Genomic DNA, 21,473 nt, shown 5'->3' with positions numbered 1-21,473 from the left:
TTCTGGTTTCTCGAAAATTAATGAAAGAAAACAGTCTTGTTAAAATTCAATTAAGAATGAAATTAAAACTGAAATATGTAAAATATGGTGTAGCACAGATTCATTATTTACGAAATAAACAATTGAATTTTCAAATTCTTGATGTTATGCATCATTCATTTGTTTTCGTAACCATGAAAATGACACTAGAAATGTTACCTGGGAGTATTCCATATTGCAATATCCCTATTCCTTTTTTAATATGTTATTTTAATTTCTGGTTTCTCGAAAATTAATGAAAGAAAACAGTCTTGTTAAAATTCAATTAAGAATGAAATTAAAACTGAAATATGTAAAATATGGTGTAGCACAGATTCATTATTTACGAAATAAACAATTGAATTTTCAAATTCTTGATGTTATGCAACATTCATTTGTTTTCGTAACCATGAAAATGACACTAGAAATGTTACCTGGGAGTATTCCATATTGCAATATCCCTATTCCTTTTTTAATATGTTATTTTAATTTCTGGTTTCTCGAAAATTAATGAAAGAAAACAGTCTTGTTAAAATTCAATTAAGAATGAAATTAAAACTGAAATATGTAAAATATGGTGTAGCACAGATTCATTATTTACGAAATAAACAATTGAATATAATTACTTCAAATTCTTGATGTTATGCAACATTCAGTTGTTTTCGTACCTATGAAAATGATAGCAGAAACGTTACCTGGGAGTATTTCATATTGCAATATCCCTATTCATTTTTTAGTATGTTATATTTCTGATTTCTCCTTGAAATAACAAACAGCAACAGCTTGTTCTCTATCTAATACCGTATTATTGTGTGAAAAGACAGAAGCTGCGACCTGTTGAAGTCCTAAATTTGCAGTGGAAATAGCGAAGACTCTATACTTAGAAGTGTCAACATTCCTGAAGGAAGCGTCACTCACTGGATATGTTAGCAGCGTAGCTGAACGTGGCACTACGTGGATTCGAACAGCGTTCAGCAACTTCTGTTCCAAATAATGCTCATATAGGATCTACCTTCAATTGAGGTTCTGGCTGATATGTTCATCTATTGTTATCAGGTAGTACATCTCGCTTGACGATATGTGTCAGAGGAAGAACAATTGTTTGTATGCATCTGAAGTCTGATTAGTGTAACGTTACTAGTCAGCGATGTATGCAATGGAAGGAAAATGGAACTTGCCACCCTACCACATTATCGCATGGCTTAGTTGCCTCATGAGTGATGCCTTATTGGTGTCACTTATAAGGTTCAAACCTGTCTTCGGACTGTTAACCCTTAAATTGACAATGTACCCTATAGGACACAACAGGTTAATAGACTATATGCCATAATTTTAATGGAACAATAGAAAAAAAAATTGGTAGGAAAATTAAAATTTCACAATACTATAATTTTGTACAACATAGAGAGAGAGAGAGAGAGAGAGAGAGAGAAATAACGCGTCCGGCCTTAACTAAGGATGACCACGAGGATCCGGAAATTAATAGCAAACAAATATAATCAATTAAATACGAATATTGTTATAAAAATAAAATGTAATAATTAAGCACCATTGATTATCAATTATAAAATAAAATCTTAGAAGATGACTATAAAATTATACTTATAAATAAAAGATTTTAATTAAAATTAGCATATCCTTAATATGGACATTGCGATGGTTGTTTTCTTTACAGTCCAACACGGTTTAATAAAATAGTGTGAAAAATGAAGTTTTGCCAATTTAAGGGTTAACTAAATGGGTGGCTATATTATGAGTTTTTCTCCAACTGTAAGGCGCATGTGAGGTAATCTCAGGGTGAATTCATCTCGCTATCGTCAATTCCATCCACGCTAGATAATAGCTCTGCTGATGTAGCGTCGTTAAGCGATATATTAAAGGAAACAAGCAAAATACGTCAACTGTATTATCCCATGTACACCAAATATATGAGGAGGAGCTGGCTGCCGAGTTTGAGATAGGCCGAACAATGACTATAAAGCGTCGATCATCATTAGAGAAGAAACAAGAATCTTTCCAAGATAATAGGAAATATACAGGGCCATGATATTTCAGAGTCTGGGTGCAAAACTGAAAGCCTGTGTCAATTCAATTATTGAAAAATTGTAAATTTAAATTTATATATTCTAATTGCATAGCAGACATAAGACAAATTGTATTGTATACTTATTAATTTCAATTCAGGAATCAGCCCCTGAGCACGAGTTCTACTTTTTCAGGGGCGAGCCAATGTTTTTCTGTATAGTATTTATATTTTATGCTACAATTATTAGCAAAATAAATAAATAGATGAATGAATAAATAAATAAATAAATAATTAAATAAATAAATAAATAAGTAAATAAATAAATACGTAAAGAAATAAATAAGTAAATAAGTAAGTAAGTAAATAAATAAATAAATTCTCAGTAGTAAACATTAAAAATAATATTTTGATGTTAGAGAGTTGGCCTGACTCCAAACCCGAGTTCCAAGTTCGACTACCGACATTGTAAGGGACTCCAAGACCAATGCGACACAAAATCAGTGTGATGCCGAACGCTGATTTAGATCCTCAGTTCCCAAGTGCTTCACTTTATGTAGTTCAGAAACTATTAAGTTGGTTTACTCTCTCACTACAATTGATATGACACTTTATACCGGTTGTCTGGATGAAAGACTTCCAAAGTAAAAAGATGTATCTCGGAAAGGAGGCTATTTATTATAATACTCTTAGATTCTGGGCCATCGCAGAAAGAAAGTATCTCAGTTTCATACATACGCCGCTCAAGCGAATGTGTCAGCTGGCGTTCTAGACCGAGCTCAGTAAACAATTTCGACACCGCAATAGAAAGTTGCATGCCAGTTCAGCGCCGTTTTAGAACGCAATATGGATATGTAACACGGAAAAGTATTTGTTTCCATGGCAACAAACTGAGAACTACAAAAAGTCTGTTTTTTATTTGAGATACCTTTGAATACTTTCCATCCGAACACCTTATATTAAAACCGACAACAATTTTGCTCACACGTAAGAAAAATTTCGACTTACCTTTCATGCGTGCGATCTCCATGTCGTCCCGGATGTCCCTCAGGATGTTGGACGTCAGCTGAGAGTTCCACTCCAAACTTGGCGTCATGGATCTCGCCCGCATGCGCATCTGCAATAGAAAAGTTTTTATTTACAGTTTCAGTAAAGCCAGGTCTGAAATGATACAGATTACAACCGAAGTGGAAGCAGGTCAGGAATGTTGAGTATGACTAACAAATTATCATATGCTGTAAAAGCTGAAAATGTCAGCCAATAATATTCTCTCCCGTGAACTGCATAGTTTATGACAAGGAAAATAAAATACAGTGAAACTTGTGTAATTCGAACGTTTTTAATTCGAATTATTGTTTATTTCGAAGTTTTCCTTTGTCCCCTTCAATATCCTATGGAAACAGTGCATAAATATCGTCTTTTATTCGAAAATAATTTTGTTTAATTCGAAGAAAAATCCAGAATGGACATGAGTTTTATAGTGAAATGTGGCAAAGGCGGAACGAGCCAGTAATGTAACAAAATGATCTGACCATAGGGGTTGGAGGCTGGAACCGGGAATGCATTGTATCTCCTTTTCGGAGAAAGTGGTCCCAGTGCGGGTTGACAACCCTTGGAGTGTCATTCACCTCGAAAGTACAGTTACCGTACTCAGTTAAAACTGTCACTGTGCATTGCTTTTCACAAACTCCGAAACCCCGATCTTTCACTTTCGAGAGCTAAGAAGATTCATTGAGGGACACCAAAATGTGCATGGTTCTCTGTTTGATGCATTAAATAAACTGGAGGACTTTACAGTAACCCAGCAAATCAATAAAAAGAGCAGACTAAAATCACATCCTACTTAACAAAGACCTAGTAAGGTATGTTTTTTAACTACTGTATGTGTTGTGCATAAATGTTTACTAATTACTGCACCGCACTGTATTTATGTAATAGGCCTATATTATACAGCACTATATTTTCTTGTATTATAATACCCTGTTGTCTTGAAATGTTATAGTAATACATAGTACATACAGTACACCTGTATACACTGTTTCATATTTTCATAGTACGGCTGCTTGACAAGTAAGTAATATAGTTAGGGACTTTTTAAACTACTGACGTCCTTAAGTACTTATATTAATGAAATTAATTTTTTTTCTATAAGAGAGAAGGACAAGAAATAGACAAAAAAAATAGTTAGATAGAAGGTACATAAGCAGCCATGACAGCAAGAAATTAGAACCCAGGTCAATGCAGAAATACAAGGTGGGTCAAAAGTCGCTTTCCCCAATATTCGTTCTTACGTTTCTTACTTGTACACATAAACAGAAGTCATAACTTGAACAAACGAATAGCTGATGTAATAAGCAGTGGGTTGGCAATCATGTTCGTGCGTCAACTGTTTTTCCAATGTCATGTCTTGAAAACTGTCCTCGTTTTGTCGTGCTGTTGATATGACAACAGGATGGAGCACCACCTCATTTTGGTGTAGGAGTGAGGGGCTTCTTGAACAGTAATTCCATGAGTGTAGGGTATCGTGAAAAATGATTTTTTGTTCATAAACTGCAGGATCTGCATCAGTTGCAACAGTCATTCGTGAAAATCGATGAAAATCGTGAGTTATGTTCTTCCATCTGTAAATTAGTGTCTAAACGATGTGAATTGTGTATCGAGAAACAGGACCTCCATTTTGAATAAAATTTGTAAAGGAATATGTAGTCAAATGTAAATTGAATGTAATTAAATGTAAGGAAGTGTTTGGGAAAGCGACTTTTAACCCATCCTGTAGAGAAGAATGAAGTTTAGTTTTCGGAAGACAACGGGAGCTGTTGTAACAACGGATTGATTGATTGATTGATTGATTGATTGATTGAATTTGAAATACAATACAACTCCAATTCTATATAAAATCCTTCACAGAAAGAGCCCTTACACAATTTTTCCACTTTTTCGTAAAAAAACCTGTAATGCAGCATGCTATGGAAAACCCCCCAAATTAATAAAGGCACAATGTCAATGGTGTTAGATTTTCTTCGACATAACAGTAATAATGAAACAGTTTTCTCATGAAATATTTTACCGTGACAGTGAAGAATGCTCTGTCGCAGCCATACACGTTCTTAGCCAAGATGCAGTAAGTACCGGCATCTGCCAGCAGAGCCCGCTTCAGTGTAAGGCGCACGTAATCGTCCATAGTCTCCTTCAGAGAGCGCTGGCTGTTCGTGATGTCCTTTATGCCCTTCATCCATGTAACTGTTGAATGAAGAACAGTACACTGAGGCCATCGCTTGGCAGTAAAGACAACTGTTTGCTCTCTCTAAGAGCGTATTCCGAATCTCACCGGTGAGCAATCCGATGGCATCACGGTGTTCCGAATTCCACCAATGACGTCATTGATGCTCCACCTGTGTCGCACCGGTGCCATCAACTTGCAGACAGCGTATTCTGAATCTCACCGGTCCGGTGGCATCAATGACGTCACGTTGCAACGAAAATAAGGAACAAAACTGCTGGAAGAATCGATGCTGTCATGGCGACTGTCTAAGTGGTTATCTGTGCTACTCTAGCAAAATTTTGCGAAATTTCCGTACTGCCATCTCATTCAAATAAAAGAGAGCATAAACAACTTATTTCTTGAACCGGTAGTAATAACTGGTCGGTTGACATGTTCGCTCATAAGCCATTAACATATTGTTTTTACGTTGTGCTCATTACAAACAATACAGCAGAACACACTGCCATGACACAACAGTGCACGATGTCATTCGTCTGCTAATTGCCGCCCTATACAAGAACGGCTGATGGAGCCTGCTACCACCTCTGCAAGTTGATGGCACCGGTGCGACACCGGTGGAGCATCAATGACGTCATCGGTGGAATTCGGAACACCGTGATGCCATCGGATTGCCCACCGGTGAGATTCGGAATACGCTCAGAGGTGATGGCAGTCTCCATCAGCCGCCATCAGTGAATCTGATTGGTTCTTGTATAGGGCAAGAATTAGCAGACGAATAACATCGTGCACTGTTGTGTCATGGCGGTGTGTTCTGCTTTAGTTCTGCTGTATTGTTTGTAATGAGCAGGACGTAAAAACAATATGTTAATAGCTTATTAGCGAACATGTCAACAGACCAGTTATTACTACCGGTTCAAGAAATAAATTGTTTATGCTATCTGTTCTTTGAACGAGATGGGAGTACGAAAATTTCGCAAAATTTTGCTAGCGTAGCACAGACAACTTGTACAGTCGCCATGACAGCCATCGATCCTTCCAGCAGTTTTGTTCCCTACTTCGCTGCAACGTGACGTCATTGATGCCACCGGACCGGTGAGATTCGGAATACGCTGTATGTAACACAGTTTGGATCTGTTACATTGTTTTTCCATTACAATATTAATTTAAAGACTACTTAATTATTTTGATCAGAGGTCTATTCCACTATTAAACTTCTCAACTTCGCAACATTTCACTTTTAAACTTTTTAAAAGTAAAATGTATTTCTGTTCTTCCATAAATTATAGCCCTTTTCTCTGCCATAGTTTTGTAAAAATATAGGCTATATATTTCTTTTTCCTTCCGTTCCCCTTTTTGTTCTCTTTATCAGCCGATGAATTTATTATCATAGCCTTTTTATCGTGAATTTTATTTAATTTTCGTATTTCTTTTCTTTTTTATTATTATTTTATTACATTCAATTTCGATATATTCTTCCTTACGTTTTTCCATATTAACCATTTGTACTAAATGAGTTGCTTTCACTATATTCCAATGTATTTCACTTTCTTTTTTTTCTATTATGGTATTATTTTCATGTTGTTTAATGTCGATTTTATTATGCTATTATTTTTTTTGGTAATATGTTAGTATCCTGTTCTTTAACTTTTTGTTAAATCTTAACTGCTTGCATACTTTGTGACCTGGTAGAGTGTAAGAGAAGGCCCTATGGCCTTAACTCTGCCAGTATAAATAAAGAATTATTATTATTATTATTATTATTATTATTATTATTATTATTATTATTATTATTCATTCGCGAAGTTTTTGCACATCAGTTGTTATTGCAAGTGCATGTTGTTGAGCTTGAATTCCTAGCCACTGAAGACACATGGGTAATAAAATGAGGCGCTGGGTGCAATAACAGCTTCAGTTGAAAATCTATGCTTTGAGAAAAACAATGTCAAAGTTTTAGAATAATGTAGACCTTTTATTAGTACATGTACTAGTATAATTTGTTTTGTATAATATTTTAGAGTGTATAAATTATTCAAATTCAATATCAGTTATAATTCAAACACAACCTTTTTTTAAACATTTGTAAATAAAGTATAGACAACTTAAGTCATTATTGCATAGAAGGTCTGAGACTGCATAGAAACGCTGAGGCTTCTTAAATTAGAGTACCTAAGCATTAAAACCAGTAGAAAAGTGTTATTTAACTAACATACACGAACTTTATTGAATGAATATTAAAAAATAATAGCTACATTAAAGTAAGAAGGTACTGCCTATCTTGACAATGTTAATTTCATGAAGTTTGGGTGCATGTTACTCAAAAACTGTTCTAGATATCTAAACAAGATTTTCGGCAAATGTTTTTACATTCTTAATCTTCAGTAATACCTACTACAAATTCAAGAATGTTAACAGGAATTGAGATATAATTTTTTTTTTAAATTCCACAATTTTTTGGACTAAAATTTAATATCAATATTTTTTTTAAATACTTCCATGAATCTCACAGCAAAACCCATAGTCTTTTGGTCTGCTTAACGCACGAAAAATCTTCAATTATTTTGGATGAACAGTTTTTGGAAAATATGCACCAGAATTTAACATTGTCGAAATAGGCAGTAGGCCCTACCTTCTCGACTTAAGGCTTCAGCTTATCAAAATAATATAAAATACAAATTTTTAGTCGATAAGTCCTTCATGGAAATATACTATAGAAGCAAAAACATTCACAGAATTGAGTCAAACTTAGGTTATGGAAATTTGTCCTGTTTTTACTGTATATACTCGTTTTCTGGTGAGGAAGGATTCGTAACTTGAATTATTTAATAGTAAATTGTCTCTTCTTATATTTCTTCTATAAATTATTTTGAATTTGCACTTTTTAATTTTGGATTCTGTTAAAGGTGCGGTATGGCCAATAGACGATATTTGTTAGATTGAGACTGTATTTAAAACATATTCATTAAAAAGGAAAAAAAACAAAAAAAAACAAAAAACTTGCAGCCCTCAAATTAACACTTTCAAATTATTAGTGAAATGTTGAATTCTCCGTCTTTTGAGTTCACTAATGTAATCAGAACACCTGGAATACCATATACTGTAGCCTACTTGGATATATAACAAATTCAAGTGAAAAAAAAATCCGAAAAAACTCATAATATGAAATTCGCTATAAAACGACGCAATATTAATAATTAAACAAGTGAAAAAAAGTCTGAAAAAACTCAGAATATGAAATTCGCTATAAAATGACGCAATATTAATAATTAATCAAGTGAAAAAAATCCGAAAAACTCAGAATATGAAATTCGCTATAAAACGACGCAATATTAATAATTAATCAAGTGAAAAAAAAATCCGAAAAACTCAGAATATGAAATTCGCTTTAAAACGACGCAATATTAATAATTAATGAAGGGAAAAAAATCCGAAAAAACTCAGAATATGAAATTCACTATAAAACGACGCAATAGTAATAATTCGCGAATGTGTTCATATTTCGCTTTTAGAATTCTATTTCGCGATTCGTCGCGATTGTTTTATCCGCATATTTTATTAATCAGAATCACTTAATTCGTAAAGATTAGTAAAAATCTATTGTACATCTATCATGTCATGATTTTCGCAATCTCTTTAAATACCTAGGCTATTGCCTAGGTCTGAACCCGCGAGTTTCTGGTACAGTCAAAAGCATGGTAAACACAAGACTACAGAAAACTTGCGTTGAAAGGTCCAAGATTCGTTTCGTTTTCGTCTGCTGGAAGCCTCTTTAGTAGGTAGCAATCAATTGACATAAATACTGTTAAGTCTAATTCCTGAAATATTTCAGACTCTGTCAAACTGAGGAAATGTGACTCACCCTTAGGCTTGGGGTCGCCGGTGACGCGGAAAGACACGGAGATATCTTCTCCCACAGCGACGGACATGTCCATATCAGGGCGGTTGATGAACATGCCGGGCTTTCCACCTCGAACGCTGCCGTGAGGCACAATCCCAACTCTGGCACAGGTGTCCACGTTTCCGTACAGGTTCGAAGCCCGGCAAGTGTACAGACCGGCTTCTTTCTCCGTGGCATCGCTCACCATCAGCGTGTACACGCCTGACTCCTCCCAGGTGCGGTACCTGGGGGCCGAAATCTGCAGTGGCTCGCTACCCCGCATCCAAGTCACGTCCAACTTCGGAGCTCCTGTAACACAGTAGAAAATTTCATTATATATTTATATATTGCAGCTGGACAAAAAAATATAAGTAAGATTTTTTTGGAAAAATTTTCCCATTGGTGAAATCGTTTGAACTTCGAGTATTGGCCTATCACTGTGTAGTCTACTTGTATGAAATAAAACACTTCAAAATACTGCCAAAGTTGAGATGTTTTTCTGCCACTATTTACTAACTTGCCTGATCTCTTTCAGATCTACCGATCTACCAACACTCTCACAACGTGTAAATATCTGGGAGAATAAACAAGTATATTATGCTAACACCACAAGCGTAAATTAAATACCTACGTAGAAGAATGTAAGTAAGTAAAATTTGTGTAACAGTAAGTGAAGAGAGTTTGTTGTAGTTTTATTTGTAAAGTAAAATTTGTTCTCAAATATTTCTGCTACGTAGTAAAGTTCAGGCTTACATTCTGTAATCAATGACTATGTCTGGTAATAAAAATAACACATATGTCAACTGTGAAACGTTGTTTTATTTGTTACCTGAAAAATTGACAAAATGTTACATACAACATTCTTCCAGGCAGGTATTCAATTATTGATGTTGATAACACAATCAGGTCGTCTACACAAACCAATAATGAACAGCATTTTTTTTTTTTAGTTAACTCTTAAATTGGCAATAGGATACAACAGGTTAATAGTTTATAATATGCTACAATTTTAATAGAACAATAGAAAAAAATTGGTAGGAAAATTAAAATTTCGTAATACTATAATATTGCACAACATGTAAAATATGGGCATTGCGATAGTTGTTTTCTTTACAGTCCGACACGGTTTAATAAACTAGTGTGAGAAATGAAGTTTTGCCAATTTAAGGGTTAAGTCTCGACGTGGGAAAATTCATTTAGGAGGCTAAATTCAGAGGGTTAAATTAAAGAAACAATTCTAATAATAATAATAATAATAATAATAATAATAATAATAATAATAATAATAATGGTTTATTTTAACTGGCAGAGTTAAGGCCATTCGGCCTTCTCTTCAATCAACCAGTAACTTATGATAAAAAAATTACTACACTGCTATGAATATAACATAATTAATACAATACAATACAATACAATTCAAAGCAATGCAATACTACAAATACAAGACAATATAATACATTATTAATATAATACAATGACAATTCTTTTCGTCTTCACAACACCAATAAAATAATTATGTAATAATAATAATAATAATAATAATAATAATAATAATAATAGTAATGATAGTCATATCTAAATTAAATTAAATTATTAAGCTCGATCACAAGTATAATTTCAATTTGACTGCTCCCGTAAGAAATCGTTTAGACTTTTCTTGAAAGTGGTTATTGTCTGGCAGCCCCTAATCTTCTGAGGTAGAGAATTCCATTCACGGGGAACTGAGACAGTAAAAGAGGATGAATAGTGGGATGTTCTATGGGCAGGAATTGCTAGGATTTGGCTCTCCTGTGACCTGGTGTTTAGATTGTGACTGGAGGATAAGTAGTTAAATTCTAGTACATTTGTTAATTTTATCTTGAAAACGAACCTACGAATTTTGGTTAAATGGGTTGAATCTACCATTTTCGGATGCGAGAAAGCGATTTAGCAAGGTCTCGACTTTGGGAAAACTCATTTAGGAGGCTAAATTTAGAGGATGTTAAATTAAACGAACAATTCTAGTAAACTTGTCAATTTTTTCTTGAAAATGGGCTTCAGTGTTTTGGCGAAATGTGATGAATCTATCTATTTCGGGTGCGAGAAAGGAATTTAGCTATGTCTCTTCTTTGGGAAAGCTCATTTAGAGGATTAAATAACCAAACTGATTTCTACGAAGTAAGCTAATAGTCTAATAATACGACTTACAAATGGCTTTTAAAAAACCCGGAGGTTCATTACCTCCCTCACATAAGCCCGCCATCAGTCCTTATCGTTAGCAAAATTAATCCAGTTTCTAACATCATATCCTACCTCCCTCAAATCCATTTTAATAACATCCTCCCATCTACGTCTCGGCCTCTCCAAAGGTTTTTTCCTCTCAGATCTTCCAATTAACACTCTATATACATTTCTGGATTCGCCCATACGTGCTACATGCCCTGTCCATCTCAAACGTCTGGATTTAATATTCCTAATTATGTCAGGTGAAGAATACAATGCGTGCAATTCTGCGTTGTGTAACTTTCTTCATTCTCCTGTAACTTCATTCCTTAGAGTGTTGAGATTTCCCTAAACGATCTATGTAATGATATTAATGAAAAACTATGAAGTTTATCCACGCACAAACATTGAGATCGAAAGTGACTGAATTGTGTGAAGGTTTGAAAGCGTCCAACCTTTGATTTCCACTTGGAGGGCGAACGTGCCTCCTGCTGGCACGAGGTCGTCAGTTAGCACGTTGGACATGTGAGGACGTCTGACGTCCCGGGTAAGTCTTGCAGCTCCTCTGGACCGTCGAGTAGCAGCCTCCCTTCCTGCAAAGAAAATTGACACCTGCATTAGCTCTCAGTATCCCTTGATGTAATGTAGAAATAATTTTACATGTAACAGTTAATTTCTTTTAAACATGGGGGCTAGTGACATTGTGGGCCATTCATTTCATGCAAGAAACAAAATTAATTGAACATTGCCATCAGATTATCACTATGACTCATACTTTTACATCGTAAATTTTGTGCATTATGAAACAATTTATGCCATGTTATCAGTTACATTCCTATCTATGTTGAATAACTACATTATTGCTTTATAATTATTCGCTCTCCAGGAAAATTCAGAATTCACGCACATTTCAAATTAACACAAAAAACTAACTACTCATAGGACAGAAATCCAGGAGGAAGAAATGAGGAAATGTGTAAAGAAAAGGTGGCAGGGGATTCACCAGACTATTGAATTGTGAGCAGGAGGTTACATGATGCTGGCCTGATCTTCAGAAGACCTGCTACTGGCCCAGAACTTACAAGACAACATCGTCAAACTCCCTTACAATTTGCAAGGAATGGGCTGACGAACAGTGGGGAACAGTTTTGTTCTCAGATGAGTCCCGATTCTGCCTCAGATCCCCAGATGGAAGAGAAAGAATGTGTAGGAGGACTAGAGAAAGGTATTCTCCGTGAAACTTTTCATCAAGGACAGCGTTTCAGGGAGGTTTAGTGATGGTGTGGGCAAGTAGCAGTTTGACTGCACGAACGGACCTTGTCTTTGTGGAGGGGGGATCACTTACTGCCCATCGCTACATTGAAGAAATCCTTGGGCAACATGTTTTTCCTTTTGCATCATTTATTGGTGACAATTTCGTGCTCTTGCAGGACAATACACTCCCTCATGAGGCGCGATATGTTCTCCAGTACCTCAATTAAGTAGGATACAACTCATGCAATGGCCATCACTCAGTCCGGATCTTAACCCAATTGATCATCTGTAGGAAATTTTAAGAAGGAATGTCTGTCACCATGCTCCAGATTCTCTTCAAGAGCAAAGGGACAGAAATCCATTACAAAAAAAAAACAATAGTGTTGTAACTTTGTTTTAGCTGCTTGTGTTTAGGGTTTTAAATTTTAATGGCACAGCAATAAATATAGGGTGAAAGGCAAGAAGTAGCAAAGAGGGTGTTACAAATCACCCAATGGATATACTTACCATCCCAAAATATCAATTAAGACTTGCCTACCACAAACATGTCCATAGAAGCACACAGTAATAGAGAGTGTTGATAGAATCACAGTCTACTATATACAGTCGCGAAGCTTGAGGTGATTTTTTGCAAATCTCGTGATAAAGCGCTCCAAGCGGTTAGCAACTAGAAACAATAGACTGTGCACGGTCGACTTTGGACTGAATCGTATTCCCATCGAGTGCTAGCTCGTTGCGTATTTCACATTGATGCTTGTGAAATGTTCGTTATTGGTTGTAATGAAAATGTTAATGGCTAAAATACAATAATTGGAATAATAATATTTTACTAGAGACGTAGAAAAATTAAGTTTGTTTTAATGAAATTTATTGATCACGTTTTATTTTTGAATTCTGGTGGGATTATTATTGCTTAGGCCTACTTTTTTTTCAAAGGATATGTTTTTAATTATAGCTGTTAATTTCGTTGTTATTTTTATTTGTTACTTTATTAGATACGTAGAAAAAGCCTGTTACAATAAAATTGATTAATCACGTTTTATTTCCAATTCTGGCGTGATTATTATTGCTTAACCTCAACTACGTAAGCCTACACTACAAGTACCGGTACACGTACATAAGTTAATCCATTAATTCATATTTCCATTATTATTGTTGTAAAGGGAAATGCAAATTAATATTTATTGGTTTCATAGTTAATTATCGCTATAATCTTGAATGAGTGAAGCGATTATAGTAAATTTCAGTTCGTTTTGCACAAACAAAAATAATATTAACCTATTTCTTGAAGGTATCTTCGAGTTTATGGTGGAATTTAATATACGTCATTAAAATAATAAATTAACTTTATGCATTTAATATTTCAATAATGGAAGGAAGGTGTTAATTTTTCCAAAACAACACAACGAAAGTGTAACATATTTTGTCGGCTGCTAGGAGAGATCTGCGATGATGAGGCGATAGTAGCGATCCTAGTTTGCATTTTTACTATATATTGAGCTTCGCGACTGTATATAGTAGACTGTGATAGAATCACAGAGGGAAATGGGAATAGCTACCCCGAGAAAAACCATCTGAAACCTTTACTTTGTCCACTACAAATTTTATCACGACCTCACCGGAGATTGAACTCGGGTCGCCTGAATAGAAGACTAGCACCATTTGAGCCATATGGGACAATTTGCTTAATCTTCAGGCTGTTTGTATCCGGAATACTCTCTATTTTAAAGGAATATAAAGCATATTACACGTCAAGTAATGGAAGGAAACAGGTTATCTGACATCGTACCTGCGAACTGCACGGTGGTGGAGATCTGCTCGCTCCAGACGTTGTTCTCTGCGCGGCACGTGTACTGCCCGCTGTCCACCTGGGCGTCGGGGCTGCTGATCGTGAGACGGCAGAGACCCTCGGCCAGCTCAGTCTGCTGGTGTCGGCTGCTACCCTCCACCGGCACCCCGTCCTTCAGCCACGTGATCTTGGGTGGCGGATGACTTCTCACGCGGCATTCGAGAACCAACTCGTCGTCCGCGAAGCGATACGTGTCTGTGAATAAATCGCAGAATGAGAAATAATTAAAAATGCATGGAAAAAATGTAAGTACTAAATTAGGTTCACATAGCCTATCAGAATAAATAATGTCATGGATTTTCTTTTCGACTTGAAATAACATGCATATTGTGAATTTGAATTCATTTATCCTGAAAGTTGGCTAGTGAGAGTCACGACTATCGAGTTCGGGGTTATTTTATATTTCTGCTGGATTCCAAGAATAAATCGATGGCTTGTTTTAGTAGGTTATTTTACGACGCTGTATCAACACCTAGGGAGGAAATTAAACACAGAATAAATATGGGAAATGCGTGTTATTATTGGGTTGAGAAGCTTTTATCATCCAGTCTGCTGTCAAAAAATCTGAAAGTTAGAATTTATAAAACAGTTATATTACCGGTTGTTCTGCATGGTTGTGAAACTTGGACTCTCGCTTTGAGAGAGGAACAGAGATTAAGGGTGTTTGAGAATAAGGTTCTTAGGAAAATATTTGGGATTAAAATGGATGAAGTTACAGGAGAATGGAGAAAGTTACACAAAGCAGAACTGCACGCATTGTATTCTTCACCTGACATAATTAGGAATATTAAATCCAGACGTTTGAGATGGGCAGGGCATGTAGCACGTATGGGCGAATCCAGAAATGCATATAGAGTGTTAGTTGGGAGGCCGGAGGGAAAAAGACCTTTAGGGAGGCCGAGACGTAGATGGAAGATAATATTAAAATGGATTTGAGGGAGGTGGGATATAATGATAGAGAATGGATTAATCTTGCTCAGGATAGGGACCAATGGCGGGCTTATGTGAGGGCGGCAATGAACCTTCGGGTTCCTTAAAAGCCAGTAAGTAAGTAAGTAAGTAAGTAAGTAAGTAAGTAAGTAAGTAAGTATCAACATCTCAGGTTATTTAGCGTCTGAATGAGATGAAGGTGATAATGCCGGTGAAATGAGTCCGGGATCCAGCACTGATAATTACCCAGCATTTGCTCATATTGGGGTTGAGGAAAAAACCGGAAAAACCTCAACAAGGTAACTTGCACCGACCGGGATTCGAACCCGGACCACCTGGTTTCGCGGCCAGGCTCGCTAACTCGATGGGTAAGAGCACAGGTATTGTATGTCCATTTCTGGTCAAAATTGAGATATGGTGATATACTGACAGTATGAGGCTAGATCTTCATTCTGAACAAGTATTGTATTATCTGGGGCATTAATAATATAAAAATTATATTTTGCTGTATTATATCTATGTGATGTATGCAACAGGAAACACTTCTTTCAAGGTTTTCCGAAAGTTAAGAAAGTGGACATACAATATCTGTACCCCAAACCTAAGTCATCGAAATATTGATCTTGACACACTTTCTCATTATAAAGTGTCATTCTAAAGCTACGAAATAGAGTCGGGTACCGGTAGCAATCAATGTTCTTCCTGCGAAACATGCGGCATAACTCTCAGGGGAAAAAAAAACTACTTACATGTCGATAGGTGCACAGTTCTTATGTGCTGTGTATCTTTATGTGTAACTACGTGTGTGTGTGTGGTACAAGAAATGAAACAAGAAGAATATAAGAAGAACAAGTGGAATACAAAGATAAAAGGAAGACATGGCGAATAACGGTCTTACTAATAAAAACTCTATATACACACGTTTAACTGTCTTGTACTTATAAAATGAGTAGCTCGTTTATACGTCGTGTGTAAATTCCTTACTAATAATCACTACATACGTCGTGTATAACAGTATAACTGTTACACAGCTACGTCATAGTTTCGTTATTACTTCGTTACGAAAGGTAATAGAATATCTGAGGTTCTCTATTGCATCCGGTAGAGCGCTCTAGTGTTACATGTTAAGTATCGATAGTACAACTGGCTCTAATCGATTACCACACTACATTTTGGTCAGAGAGTACAAGCTACAGCAATATTATTCTAATAATTCTATGATCTTTGGTTTGTTCTTCTTTGGTTACAAGGCATCCATCATCATAAAATGACAGTCTATACGAACAGCTGTTAGAGGGGCGGCCATTTTTTCTCTATATACAACGCTTAAACAAGGGGTTTCGTGTATATAACTACTGCAAAGCAATTCCCATTGTATAGTTACAGCCTGTTTATACGTCCATAGCTTATTCACGGTTTATTAGTAACGTTTTCTGTCTCAACTCTGCATAAGTCTCGCATAAAAACTATACACGGTTTATTAGTAAGACTGTAAGAGGAATGCAAGGAGAAAAAGAAGAAAATGAGAGCAAGGGGAATGAAAGGGGAACAGGGTAAGACAGAGAGAACAAGGGAATTACAAAGAGAACGAGGAGTAACACAAGAAAAACAACGGAAATACAAGGAGAACAAAACGATTGCAAGGCGAACAAGGTCAGCACAAGGGGAACACAAAGACAGCAAGAAGAATACATGAGAACCAGAGGAACAGAAGAAAAACAAGGGGAATAGAAGAAGAAAAGACAAAAGACAAGGAGAACAAGGGAAACACAAGAATAACAAGGGGAATACAAGGGGAAAAGAAAGAAGGTAAGGAGAAAAGTGGTAGCAAGGGAAATGCAAGGAAAACAAGAGAAATATGAGGAGAACAAGTGGAATACAAAGATAACGGGAAGACACGGAGAATAAGGGGAATGCAAGGAGGAAAAGAGAAGGCAAGGAGAAGGCAATGAGAGGAAGGGGAATGCAAGGGGAACAAAACGAATACAAGGCGAATAAGGTAAGACAAAGAGAGAGAACAAGGGAAATACAAAGACAACAAGGAAAAAACAAACGAAGAGGAACACAAGAAGAACAACGGGAATACAAGGAGAACAAAACGAAGGCAAGGCGAACAAGGTCAGCACAAGGAGAACAAGGGGAACACAAAGACAGCAAGGGGCACACATGAGAACAAGAGGAACACAAGAATAACAAGGGGAATACAAGGGGAAAAGGAAGAAGGTACGGACAAAACAATTGCAGCAAGGGAAATGCGAGGAGAAAAGAGAAATATGAGGAGAACAAAGCGAAGACAAGGCGAACAAGGCGAGTATAAGGAAGGAGAACAAGGGGAACACAAGAATAACAAGGGGAATACAAGGGGAAAAGGAAGAAGGTACGGACAAAACAATGGCAGCAAGGGAAATGCGAGGAGAAAAGAGAAATATAAAGAGAACAAAGCGAAGACAAGGCGAACAGGGCGAGCACAAGGAGAACAAGAGAAACACAAGAATAACAAGGGGAAGAAGAAGAAGGTAAGGAGAAAACAATGGCAGCAAGGAAAATGCAAGGATGACAAGAGAAATATGAGGATAACAAAGCGAAGACAAGGCGAACGGGGCGAGCATAAGGAAGGAGAAGAAGGGGAACACAAGAATAACAAGGGGAATACAAGGGGAAAAGGAAGAAGGTACGGACAAAACAATGGCAGCAAGGGAAATGCAAGGAGAAAAGAGAAATATGAGGAGAACAAAGCGAAGACAAGGCGAACAGGGAGAGTATAAGGAAGGAGAAGAAGGGGAACACAAGAATAACAAGGGGAATACAAGGGGAAAAGGAAGAAGGTACGGATAAAACAATGGCAGCAAGGGAAATGCGAGGAGAAAAGATAAATATGAGGAGAACAAAGCGAAGACAAGGCGAACAGGGCAAGTATACGGAAGGAGAACAAGGGGAACACAAGAATAACAAGGGGAATACAAGGGGAAAAGGAAGAAGGTACGGACAAAACAATGGCAGCAAGGGAAATGCGAGGAGAAAAGAGAAATATGAGGAGAACAAAGCGAAGACAAGGCGAAGAGGGCGAGTATAAGGAAGGAGAACAAGGGGAACACAAGAATAACAAGGGAAATACAAGGGGAAAAGGAAGAAGGTATGGACAAAACAATGGCAGCAATGGAAATGCGAGGAGGAAAGAGAAATATGAGGAGAATAAAGCGAAGACAAGGCGAACAGGGCGAGCACAAAGAGAACAAGAGAAACACAAGAATAACAAGGGGAAGAAGAAGAAGGTAAGGAGAAAACAAAGGCAGCAAGGAAAATGCAAGGAGAACAAGAGAAATATGAGGAGAACAAAGCGAAGATAAGGCGAACGGGGCGAGTAGAAGGAGAACAAGGGAACACAAAGAGAATGAGAAGAATACAATACTACCACACAAAAAATGCGTATACGGTTCCAATGAATGGGAGAAAAAGAGTAATCTTTCTGCTACGGATAGATTGTAGCTTTACTACAGATTTATTTGTAGGCCCGTTTCTACTACTAGAATATTAAAGGAGAGGGCAGTTAAGCATGTACTGCCTTTGAAGATTGAATCAAATGGTAGTCACTCGATAACAGAGAACGATTCATCAGAGAGATTTCACCTTTAATGGATCTGGTGAACGTGGGCGGAGAGGGCGCGGGTTCGAATCCTGCGAAGACCCGTAACGTGGCCGTGGTGGAGGCCTCGCCGTGCAGGTTGCGGGCCACGCAGGAGAACTCCCCCGAGTCGCCGGGCGTCGCGTTGAGCACCTCGAGGCAGGCCAGGCCGTCCTCGCAGCGCGTGCGGTAGCGCTTCTCGTCCAGGGGCAGGCCGTCGCGCAGCCAGTGGACCGCGGGGTCCGGGCTGCCCACCACGCTGCAGGTCAGCTTGATGCGGGAGCCCTGCGCCGCCGTGCGGTCCGTCAGCCGCGTCGCGAACGTCGGCTTCTTGCGGGCGTCCCGCGGGCCGGACTGAAACCAAAGTACAGGGTGTCACTGAGATGCTCGGACATGGATGGGCAACTCGTGCTCACGAAGTGATAAGAAGACCTTGAAAAGAGAGAAAGACAGACGGAGCCAGCCGCACCAGCTGCAAGTTGTTTGTAGTTTCGCTGCAAAAGCAGTTCACTGCCATGGTGCGCTCTGGCGGCTCATGCAAATGGTCGTGATATCTACTGCGTGTTCAGTTCAAAGTGTGTCATGGCTCACTGTATGCCGTCATGTGTCTATTCGATGAGCCTAGAGAATTCAAACTTCCTACACTTCCGCAGAGGCGTATTACCTTTGTGTCAGAGAAGTTGCCTAGCAACTACGGCGTTCATTCTGAAGAGTACTTACCGATATGTACGGTAACGCCTGTAGTGACAGGAACGTGAACTGTTTGGAAACACCTACTGAGGAGAGTTTTTTTCTTACTGTCGGAATATGGGGTGAGGGTTAAGACGATTATTTACGTATTTGTTGACATTAACTACGACGGTCAACATGGACACGAAGCATTTGATTTGTGTTGTGGAATGTTGCCGTACGCAACCGATGATAATAAATACCCTGCCCGCGCAAAACACAGTTCGAAAGAGGTTATGGTAGCACAAAGACTTTACAGACAGCCATCTGTTGCTACGACGTTCAAATTATACCATATACGTTCTCAAGTTCAGATTGAACGCCTTGATTAATAGCCAACTTCTCTGACATAAAAGCTGAAACTCTCTTCAAATCGCTGACTCACAACAGTGACGTCATGACACACTTTGAAATGAACACCCAGTACTCTATGATTTGAATGATAAATGATAACATTGATATTAGTAAATATGGAAAAAGTATTGCATTATTAAAAAAGAATTCAGTTGGATATAGTGCAAAAAAGTCTGAAGTATTGTCCAAGGATGATGTTCAAACTTTCTTGTCGAAAGTGGATGACGACGTGTATTTCTTGGTTAAGGTAATTAGTATCTTATAAATTAAGGTTAGATCGCTGTGAAACATGTACAGAACGTATATTAGGGAGGGAAGTACTACATTATCTCCCTAGGATTAAAATGTTCATTTCTCTCCCGCTTTTTGTAACCTATAAACCGCATTTAGTCACGGTCTTGGAAAAACTTTTTTTCAACATCGTATTGAGGAAAGACCTTTCAACAAAAAGATTTTTTTTTTTGTTTCCGAAGGCATAGCCTATAGGTAAAAGTTGATAATACTGTGATACGAGTAATATTGTGATGGCTCTTTTTGAGAATTTATTACAATTTTACCGAGCGAGAGAAAGTTCGTTTTTTTTTTTTGCGTTAACTTATTAAGGTAAGAGTTCACTACATCGTATCGCACTCCTCGTACGAATCGCACGCAACGGATATTTTAAGTGCAGTGCGTTCACTGTAACGGCTTCACCTCATCGCCTCATCGGATTCCCCTATCAGCTGTTTAAAATATGACATTACTGAAAGCAGAGGAGTTGAGGTTAGGTCTATTAATTACATCTGTTAGCGAATAAGAATTTATAATTGCTTCATGCGTCTTAATTGAAGAGGAAGAAACGAAAGAAATATTGGTTACTTAATATATTTTGCAAGAAACGACTTGATTACTGTAATGGGAACGCCTCAAATTATATAATTCTTCGCAATTTTCTACACGCGAAATAAGTTTTCCGTCTGCCATTTTGGGGCGACACTGAACATGGCACAACATAATAGTAACAGTTTACCAATTAACATTGATTTATTAAAGAAGGCCATGATCGCACGCATCGGGAAAGTTGCCCATCCGAGAAACGTGGACGGATTTGTCGTGAGGCGATGCGTCCGATACGATGTAGTGAACGCGGTTACATAACAATTACAGCAAAGATAGTCTTTTTCCGATCTTTGCGATTCGTCCGATGCATGCGATTCGATGTAGTGAACGCTTACCTTTAAGGGAATGTTAGTGGCCTGCTGATCCGGAGCTGCGCTCAGGCTTGGGTTGGATCCCCCGTTTAGTCTCAATGAATTGTTTCTTCCGAGGTTTTCCCCAGCCGTGGGACTGAAGCCGGGTGGTCTATGGTGAGTCCTCGGCCTCACTTTATTTCACCCCCTTTGGTTTGATTACCTG

General features: G+C 37.6%; 1 protein-coding gene across 5 annotated transcripts in view; it reads right to left on the bottom strand.

The window, feature by feature from the left end:
• Positions 1-21,473, bottom strand: part of LOC138702989 (titin homolog) — a 914,774-nt gene that overhangs the window by 728,447 nt on the left and 164,854 nt on the right. For all 5 annotated transcript variants that reach the window (XM_069830459.1, XM_069830463.1, XM_069830460.1 and 2 more), the window contains 6 exons: positions 19,001-19,349; positions 14,384-14,638; positions 11,796-11,933; positions 9,121-9,447; positions 5,109-5,281; positions 3,050-3,158 (listed from right to left, as the gene is read on the bottom strand). In XM_069830459.1, coding sequence (XP_069686560.1) covers positions 3,050-3,158; positions 5,109-5,281; positions 9,121-9,447; positions 11,796-11,933; positions 14,384-14,638; positions 19,001-19,349 — 1,351 coding nt within the window. The remainder of the gene's footprint in view (positions 1-3,049; positions 3,159-5,108; positions 5,282-9,120; positions 9,448-11,795; positions 11,934-14,383; positions 14,639-19,000; positions 19,350-21,473) is intronic.

This window comes from Periplaneta americana, chromosome 7 (genome assembly GCF_040183065.1).
Source record: "Periplaneta americana isolate PAMFEO1 chromosome 7, P.americana_PAMFEO1_priV1, whole genome shotgun sequence".
Taxonomy (NCBI): domain Eukaryota; kingdom Metazoa; phylum Arthropoda; class Insecta; order Blattodea; family Blattidae; genus Periplaneta; species Periplaneta americana.
The sequence above is the reverse complement of the archived record's forward strand: the minus strand, read 5'-3'. Positions and strand labels throughout refer to the sequence as shown.